Below are 9,925 nucleotides of genomic sequence, written 5' to 3' on the forward strand. Positions count from 1 at the left end.
TTCTTAACAAACTTGAGGTAAATTGTGAACACAGTGTGAAGTGAATGTTAAACGATTGCCAATTTTGGACTTCGATAAAATAATTTTTTTTACAATTCTTGTCTCACATGGCAAAGTAGTGGCTAAAATCACCAGGTTTGCAACTATGTCAGTGTAAGTGATGACGGGATATTTCACTGAGAGGAAATAAGATTTAAGTGAAAATGGTTCACTCTAGAAACCTCCCTCTGGAGAATTCAAGTCCGTAGAGACAGAGGCAATGGCTTTATTTAGGAAGAACCCAGTAAATCCTCTTCATCTTCTATGTGATGACCACAAAAAGCCACTTTATCCACAGGTATATAAAGTTTTCTATAAAACTGCCTAAATCTTGTTATCCGGGCACACAGAACTACATCACATTCCACAAGGTCCATTTTCTGGTCCAGTTCACTGCTGTCCAATCCATTCAGTGTAATTTTTAGTGTCTCCTCAGTGTTGAAGTAGCCGATGGGTCACCATGAAGTCACTGCTAGGAAAGTTGCTCCATCTCAAACTGGGTGTGTCCATTAGCAGGCGTGTTGGCCCAGGCCTCAGGCGCTCGTGAATGTGAGTGGCTGGGCTTCTGAGCGTCTTCTGCGGGGCTGTGTGTTTGGATCAAAGCATCCGGGGATGCTGGGTCAGGTGGTTTGTGGTCGTAATAGAGGGCCCATAGCAGTGTCACAGTCAACGTCATGGCTAGGATCTGAGCCACGCCGATTGACACACCCAAGAACCTCAACACCTGCAGCTGCTTCGTGCCCCGGATAAAACTGTAGATCTTGGGTCCACAACCCTGTTGAAAACAAATTTAGTATATGTCAACCCTAGTTAACTTCTTAATGCACGTTTCTAGGTTGGATAATTCTAACAAACTAAAGTGATGAAAATACTGATTACTTTTGTCTCTCTTTAAATCTCTTATTTGTGGCACATTTCTCTAAAGTTGTAATTTTTTATTTAAATTAATATTTATTTTTAAATTGTACTTTTTAATTAATTTTAAATTTTTTACGTTTTTACATTTATTTGTATTTATTTTATTTTACTTTTTTATTTAATTTTATAGGTGTTCTTTAATTATCTTCACATCTTGGCCAGGGCACTCTTGAAAAATCAGTTTTTGTTGTTTCTTTCCTGGTTTAACGAATCTCTAAAAATGCTATTCCAAAAAAAAAAAAAAAAAAAAAAAACTCTTATTTTGAAACTTCTTTTCCCCTGACATCAGGCCTTGCTAGTTTTAGATACTGACACAGTGGTGGCTATTTAGGCACTGTTTACGCAAATTAGCATAAGCTACATTATTAGTCTAGCCACATTATGGTGCATTATAACTACTTTTCACCATTAAATCAATTCCCAACGGATAAAATTTATCAGTTTCAGTCAGAAATTGTTCAGAAGAATGCATTTAGACTGATTTTAATATGTTAGGCCAATCAAACAATAGAGAAAGTGCAAAAAGCTCAACCTTGAACCTTCTAATGTCTCACTATAGTTGTCTTTTCACATTAAACTAGTACATGAAAAAGTATTTACACAAAAAACAAACAAATCACACTTCCGCTTTAACAGGTTGTTTTCATGTAAATCTTTCCTACATTTCTGCCAGCGCAACATCTGCCACACAAATATGCGAGCAATGTGACACATTCATCCGCTCGCGTACATGCCTGTGTGTTTGGGGTATTTCCTATGCTGAATTGTGGAAGGCCAGGTAAACTATTTCCTGTTAGTGAGGGATTTATACTATGGAGTAATTCCCCAGTCATCCACTCAGAAAGAGAGACAAAGAGACAGGAAGTGGGTGAGGATCAGTCTCCACACCCTCAGTCCTTCACTCCTGACTCTCCCTCTAGTGATCAATGTTCCTGTCTTATTCAACAAAGCCATGCTTTCACTCTTCTGCTGTGGGATCTGTCTGAAAGGCTGAGCTCTGCTGGCTGCTTTACCACAAACACACTGTGTTTATTATGTGTACAATATTATGGATAAAAAATTTGCCTCTTTTCCTGAAGCCTGAACAAAGGCAGCAGATATGCATGTATAACAGGGTCTGTCTGTCTGTCTGTCTGTCTGTCTGTCTATCTATCTATCTATCTATCTATCTATCTATCTATCTATCTATCTATCTATCTATCTATCTATCTATCTATCTATCTATCTATCTATCTATCTATCTATCTATCTATCTATCTATCTATCTATCTTTCTGTCTATCTATCTGTCTGTCTGTCTATCTGTCTGTCTATCTGTCTGTCTATCTGTCTATCTGTCTGTCTAAACTCGTTTTATCTTATAAAGCTCCAAACTTCAAAACTTTTTAAACATTTTCCAAACCTTTCAAAGACTGAACTAGAGTGTGGCAGACGAGTCACAGACAGGGCATTTGAAGAGCAGGGGGTTGGATGAGACACTGTGTGTTTTGGTACTCAACACACAGGTGTGTCTCTGCGCTACATGACTGACTTTAATTGCACTGCTGGAGTCGCTCAACACTCACTGGCAACACAGCTTGATTAAACACACGCTCAGCAGGTGAGTGAATCTCTCCACTATATGGCCTCATTTTTACAAAGTCAACGGCAAAGTCATGTTTTAATTAGGGCCATCAATCAATTTAAATTTTAATCAAATAACTACATGCTATTCCACAAATATAAATATTTGCAGAGAAAAGCTCTCACAATGAAGGTGCCATTTTTGTGACAGATGAGTAAATCAATGAATAGACATTGCAAGAAATGGTTAAGAAGTCAGTTTTGTTTTCTTTTGATTTCAATTTTATTGAATCTATGTATTACTAACCAATGGTCCACCAAAATTCATTTCACAATTTTATCTATCTGTCCAGGTTAGAGTTCACAAAGTTTTTGATTGTTTGTGTGTATACATTTGCAGATGAACATCTTTGGCAGTTGCAACATGACTTTCACGAGACACCACTGGACCACATAAGAAGACCTCCCATGTGAGTACATCAATAATTTTTTATTATGGTTATGGCCTTCATGTGTAGAATTCAGATCATCTTCACTTCAATATTTAACCGTCTAGCCAAAAGTCTAAACAATTTCAAACCTATATTGGACTAATCAATTCAGCCAGTATATATCGATTAAACAGATATATTTACTCAATATAAGAGGTTTTGTAACCTTAATTATTCTAATAATAATAATAATAATAAAACAACAAAATCATCAAACCTATCTGGCTTAGAGGAATAATAAAAAAAATCTTGGGGGTTATAACATCAAAATAAGCTCACCTCCTGGTAAAGGTCACTGAGGTCATTGTAGTGGGCATGGCGGGCACATCCTGGATACTGATTGGAGCAGCAGGAGTCAGGTGGCCACTCCATCTCTGTCATTTCCAGCCAGTCAGTGAAGTAGATCACTCCACAGCACTTCAGCTGTAAGGCAGGCTTGAAAATTCAGCCTAGTCTCATTGTTTATATGTAGGCAATGCGTAACATTTACAAGCACAAAACTTAAATTTTTGTATGTTTTTATTGATGCTGAAATGTATAATTTAGACGTATTTTAATGTTTAAAATGTACAACGTACGTATTTATAGCTAAAAAATGTAAAATATTTACGTACCTTTTATATAATAAAGATATTCACATCATTGCATTTTTATCATTTTATCAATAAGCGATTTAGATTTTTAGACCCCTTAACCTACCCCAAACCTAAACCTACCCATTTTATAGCAAATATGTATTTTTAAAATTTTACCAATAAGTGATTTAGATTTTTAGAACACTTACCTTATCCCCCAAACCTAAACTTAGCCATATTATCGTGATAGAACCACATTTATGTAAAATTCATACGAATTACAATGAGACCATATTGGAAAATTAGTAATTGACAGTGATGTTTTCATAATATTTGCATTGTGAATTCCATTTGGCCTGTGTATTCCTTGTGCTGGTTCAAAATCCTATTTCATATAACTGTATATTAACATTAACATTTATACATTAAAGGCAGGGTATGTAATACATGTATAAACAACTTTCTTTCAAATTTGTTTAAACTTTCTATATATATCAATGCATAATTAAAATGTAAGTACTCTGATAAAAAGAGTATAAAAATCGAGTGACTCTAGACCGTTTCATCTGTATTAAACACAGCTCATTATTTCCATTTCGGGACGAAACATAGGATTGGCTTAGGCGACTGTCACTCTCTCGCAACCATGGCAACCACCCTTTTGCCACACATGACCTGCCCACTTGCATGTGCACGTTTGATTTGAGGAATTCAACAGGCACGGATCCTAGGAATACCAAAACAATGGCAGAGAAACAGCAAGCAAAATTCACAGTACCAGCCTATGCAGTTAGTGAAGGCAAACCAGGCAAAAAAGGAAGACAGTAACAGTACAAGAAAAGGCAATGAACAAAAAGTCTTTGGATAAACAAAGAAATAAAATGCGAGTTTATATCAGCGTGGCTGTCCAGCGATGGCGAGAACTGAGGGAACTCAAGGGGCTGAAAAGTGACTCCTTGATGGCTTTATTTCTGCTGGACAGGTAAATCTTTCTTTTTGTATTTTGATCATACATATTTTTTTTCAAGAAGCATGTGTCATTAGCACACGTAGCTGCGTAATATAGCTAACATAACATTACTTAGCGAGCCGTAGTAGAGGCTTTGGAAGGAGCCCAGAAGGGAGGGGGTGGAGTGAATGGAAACAATGAGCTGTCTTTAAAACAGTCGTGAGAGGTCTACAGTCAATCGATTTTTATACTTTCCTTTTCAGAGTACTTACATTTTAATTATGTATTGATATATAAATAAAGTTTAAACAAATTTGGAAAAAAAGTTTTTTATACATTTTTTTACCTACCCTGCCTTTAAGTAGACACTTTTATCTGCAGCAATTAACAAACAAAAGCTATTTGTCAAAGAACCAAGAATATTCATAATATACAATGGCAGGTTTATAAGACAACTAGACTAAAAAGAAAGCTATAGAACAAATGCAAAAAAAGAAAATGATTTGTCCTTTTCAAGATCAGATTTCACACTGACTAAATGGCTTTGTTAAGCATTTTCACTTTCAGTAACAACACTACAATTAATTAACACCATCAAATGTCACATTGCGGCTGGTTAGGTGTTAGACGAGGTGCTATCCTGCTGATGATTTTGACCTCTCACCTCTGTTTGTATAGAGTTCCAGGCATGTGTGAGCCACTGGTAGCGCTGCAGGCCGAAATGAGGCATACGTGACTTCAGACTTATCATATCAGACCTCTGTACCATAGGCTGATGAGAGAAAGAGAGGGGGAGTTATATTCATAAAGAAATCATTTTACAGTTTTATAAGCCTTGTAACTTTCCCTTGTGATTTGGTAATGACATAAAAGCAATTCCCCAAATGCTCAGTAATTATGTTTTCTAAATAACAAAAACAATGTTTGTTATTTCCAGGCAGTTTAAAGGACCATCCACATGCCCACACTTCCAATTTTAGGCTCTCTTATGACCAGTTTATTGGCTAGTTATGAAATGCCCTAATCACAAGTGTGTGTGCAAGTGTTATTTATACTAGTTGGCATTTTACAGTTCAGTCTCCATGAGACACTTCTAATTTCACACCATGGAAATCATCGTTAGGGGCATATGATAAGTACCCATGATGCCCAGGGCTAGATGTGTCATCTCAGCTGATCAGGCTAAAGCTTGTCAGTTTAAAGTCAACATGAAATTACAATTGACTAATATACTTTATTCATAAATATTTCTGACCTAATTGTGAGTAATTCAAGACTGCAATGTTATTCTAAAGAAAAATAAAACCATAATAGCATGCCTCATTAAACCTCTAAAATGAATTTCCTTTTTGGCTAATGTAATCTAGACACGTTTTCCAATAATAATAATAATAATAAATTATTTATATTTTTCTTGACTGCATAATTTGTTATACAGTAGAACATGCATGTATTAAATTAGACTTATCTTTCAATATTAAATAAAGATTTTTAATTGTTGTTTTAATATTTACTTTATTAAGTTGACTTTTCCCTAAAATACTGTAAGATGTAGCTATTTTTGTTAGAATTCTAAAATATTGTAAATGTAAAATATTTGTATTAATTTTATTTTTTACTTCATGTATTTAATTTATATCAATTAAATACATAATGACATTTTTCATTGGAATGGCAACTTTTTACAGCCCACTAAATTCTGATAAATAATCAAGTCTCGTCCTTCATTTTGTATTCCTTAATAATATTCAGTTTCACTCTTGACTCTGTCCCCGCCAAACACAGAATTTTCCTGGTGTTCGTGTTTTCACTATTATAAACTCTGGGCGCTATTACACATCTCCTGATTGAGGCCAGAATCACTTGATCAAAAACACAGACGAGGAAGACGCAAAAACGAGTGATCTCATATGTAAGCAGATACATTTGAAAAATAATGCGATCATCGACAATAAACAGCAAATCAAAACTGCCTAATGTTACAGAGTGAAATCTCGATCCAGGACTTGGTAAAGGACTTTGTTAGCTTTGGGAGGGCTGATGAAAGCGGTCTACATGTATGCTTTGATCATCATACTGAATATGAATCAGATCTATTTTTTGATTAAAAAAATTGATTTTCTCAGCTTTTTGCGCATTTTTAACGAATCTGACCTACATTCTAGTGTTGATAAAAAAAATGCTTGAAGCTAGAATGAAACAGATTTTTTTTTTTTTTTAAGTAGAGGCTCGGATCTTTATTTTGAAGTATTGCATGTTCAGATATTCATGCAACTAAATATTATGGGCTCCAGAAAAATGTAGTGAAAATCATCAAAAATGCTGGCGGTGGCTTGCAATTTTATTTGATTTTTTCAAAAATGCTGGCAGGGAAAGACTTAAAAATGACAAATTTAGGAAATAAGGTGGGTTGCGAATGTCATTTCAATTTTGGCTTTAAGCCAAGGAAAGTTGGAGTGCATACACTGTTGCTATAACTGCTAACATGTAACCAGGCCAGGTGCGTTGGAGTAAACAAGCTCATTGTCCACCCGCTCACACACAGGGGTCACATTAGGCCACAACAACACAATAGGACCATCAAGCCCAACAAAGGTTTTTAGGTTGTTGATAAGAGCGCGTCTTCAAGCAGTAGTTGTGTATGTCTGAATGAGAGAAGCTAGATTAAAGCCAGGTGTGTGTGATCTCTTCCCCTGGAGGTGTGCCTTATCTCACGTATCCCTGGGCTAACAGAAGCAGATGCTACCTGCAATCCATTTTCCACTTTGCCGATTAAATCTTTTAGTCCACACAGGTTTCTGTAAGGCATTTACATAGATGACTCCACCCGCCATCCGCACATTAATAAATGTAAACTCTCTGCTTATTATTACTCCCCCAAAAGGAAATGTGTTAGAGCCGGGCTTTTGAAGTCATAATAGTTAAGATTAGATTGTAAGCAAGCGGCTTAGAAATTGGATCCTCATTCCGATGCTCCTGGGAACGGCCGTGTGGGGGCCATGTTGTTGACATGAAATAGAGGAAAGTGAAGGCATTCCTGTTTATTCATAGCATCACGCACCTCGTCGTACGTCCACACTCCGCTGGCCAGCTCCACGCAGAATATCACCATCAGACTGCCGAAATACTGCGAACGCACACACAGATGAAAACAGTTGGGTTAAATATATCTTTTGAAACAATAGGGCAGAAGGAAGGTGTTGATGATCACACATAGAGAAATAAGAGCAAATGTGTGTGTGTGTGTTCACATTTGCTGGGATCTGAGGTCTGGTTTGTCTCTCAGGACGACTCTTTTCGGAGTTTTGCGTAACTCTGACTGGCTGATACTAGGCATACTATTTGTTGCAGTATGCAGTAGGTATACTGTGCAAAATATGCAAATATAACAGAGCATTCTGCATCTCATCATACAATCCACTTGACATGACCTTCCAGGTATTAAATTATCACAATTCCAAGTGAAGATGAAACTTTTTTTTTTTCTTCTCATTAATCTTATTTGTTTTAGTATTGATATAAAATATACATTATAATATGTTGTTTTTTTTTGTTTTGTTTTTTTTTTAACTTAATTTCCCCCTGTATTATTAAAAAAATATAGTATGCAGTATGGATGCACAGAATGAATGGAACAAAAGAGAATCAAAATTCCAAAAAGAAGCTTTTTTTGCATGCACAGATTAAGTCTTTAGGTCCCTGTGAACTAACACATCGAGCTCATCTCCTTCTGTTCTGTCTTTCTCAGAATCTCTTTAACATGTACATAGTTCCCCTCTGTTGAGCACACACTTTGAGAGAGATTATCAAGATGAATGACAGTGTTAGGAGCCGCATTCAGAGTAGACCCCCGTCTGACAGCTCGTTTATTTGGGAGACTCTAAATATTTGTGGCTGTTCTACTGCTGTGTTAGCATTTCAGTCCATTCGGTCTGTCTGATGCCTGCCACGAAAAAATGACAACTTTTCTCTTCAGATTCTTCCCAGCTAATATCTGCCGTTCTCATATGTCCAGTGTGAACTTGTAACCTCTGGAAGTTCCCAACAAGCTGGCTCATCTGCAAACACGCACATATATTTCTCAGGGTAAGAGAGGTTACATTCTCTCGCCGACCTCTCGCTTTATTGATTTGTTGAGAGTTTTACTTTTCCTCTTACACACTTACACATTTTTTACAGACAACAGGACACGTCAAAATGGATGGATTTCCTTTTCACCGGAACAATTTACACCCCCTTTATTACTTAGTCATGCAAACATAACAAGAGCGAGTCCATTATAAAGTCGTATCAGATTTGTTTTGACAGATGGCTACTGTTAATGTCATTAAACTGCTGCTTTTGGGTTTGCTTACGGTTAAGAGATTTGAACAGACTGTGCTGTGGACATGAATGACAAATGATGTGATTTATGGAGGAGAGATGCTATTACTTTTTAAGCTATTAGGGATGCACAGCTGAACACAGTTGAACATTATCAACTTCATCCATAATGATCGATACTGGATATTTTAGACCACACATCGGCTGGACAGACTTGAAATGTACGTTATTATAATATAAGCAACATTTTTCATCTAAAAATCGAAACTCCAATATATGCATATGCAATAAGGTCAGCCACAAAAATAACTTTGTCCATACTTTTTCATCGTAAATTTTTCACTGCGTTTTGAGTAACGTTTTTTTTTTTTTATGTCAGGTTTGCTGATCTGAAATGATGAATGTTGGTCTTGGAAAAATAGTGTTAAAACATTTTTAAATACACTAATAATTTAATAAAACTTGTATCATTTAAAAAAATAGATTTTTAGCTATTTATTGTAAATTCATTTAAAAAAAAAAGTACAGTAAAAAAAATCATATGTATTAATAAAACTGGTTTTAAAAGTTGTTCTTATTTATGCATATATATCTATCGTTTACCAGCATTGTTGTGCCTGCTCACTTTAATATTGTTCCTAATGATGAATGTTACTTTTCATATTCTGTCATATTCCTGCAAAAGATGAGAGAATAAATACTCGCAATTGCTGTCATACCACAACAAGTTAATAACAGTTTTGCATTTTAGACCATATGGAATGATAATTTTGGATTAATGTGGACATATATTGCTATGCACTGATGTTTAATATGAAGCTCTCTGTGCTCTCATGTACTCCCGGCTGCCTTCTTTTCTTTGACAGGATAAAGAGTGTGTGAGAGTGTTTGAGTTAATGTGTGTGTGTCGCAGCACTCGGTGAGAGCGCGGCTGGTGAATAGAGTGACCACGTAACCCAAGTGCCTCTCCTCTCTTCATGTCTTCCCGCTCTCCTCCTGGGTTGGTTTACCTATTGTATCTCAGCCAGATAATATTGTTTGTCGCCGAGCCGCTGGGTAACACAAGCC

General features: G+C 36.2%; 1 protein-coding gene across 1 annotated transcript in view; it reads right to left on the reverse strand.

Moving 5' to 3' along the window:
• Nucleotides 1-251: 251 nt before the first annotated feature.
• Nucleotides 252-9,925, reverse strand: part of LOC132105634 (tetraspanin-12-like) — a 15,190-nt gene continuing 5,516 nt past the window's right edge. Inside the window, exons 5-8 of the mRNA XM_059510907.1 lie at nt 7,596-7,661; nt 5,199-5,306; nt 3,290-3,433; nt 252-814 (exon numbers count right to left, since the gene is read on the reverse strand). Of these exons, the coding sequence (XP_059366890.1) occupies nt 512-814; nt 3,290-3,433; nt 5,199-5,306; nt 7,596-7,661 (621 nt within the window). The 3' untranslated portion in view covers nt 252-511. The remainder of the gene's footprint in view (nt 815-3,289; nt 3,434-5,198; nt 5,307-7,595; nt 7,662-9,925) is intronic.

Source organism: Carassius carassius, chromosome 26 (genome assembly GCF_963082965.1).
Source record: "Carassius carassius chromosome 26, fCarCar2.1, whole genome shotgun sequence".
NCBI lineage: Eukaryota > Metazoa > Chordata > Actinopteri > Cypriniformes > Cyprinidae > Carassius > Carassius carassius.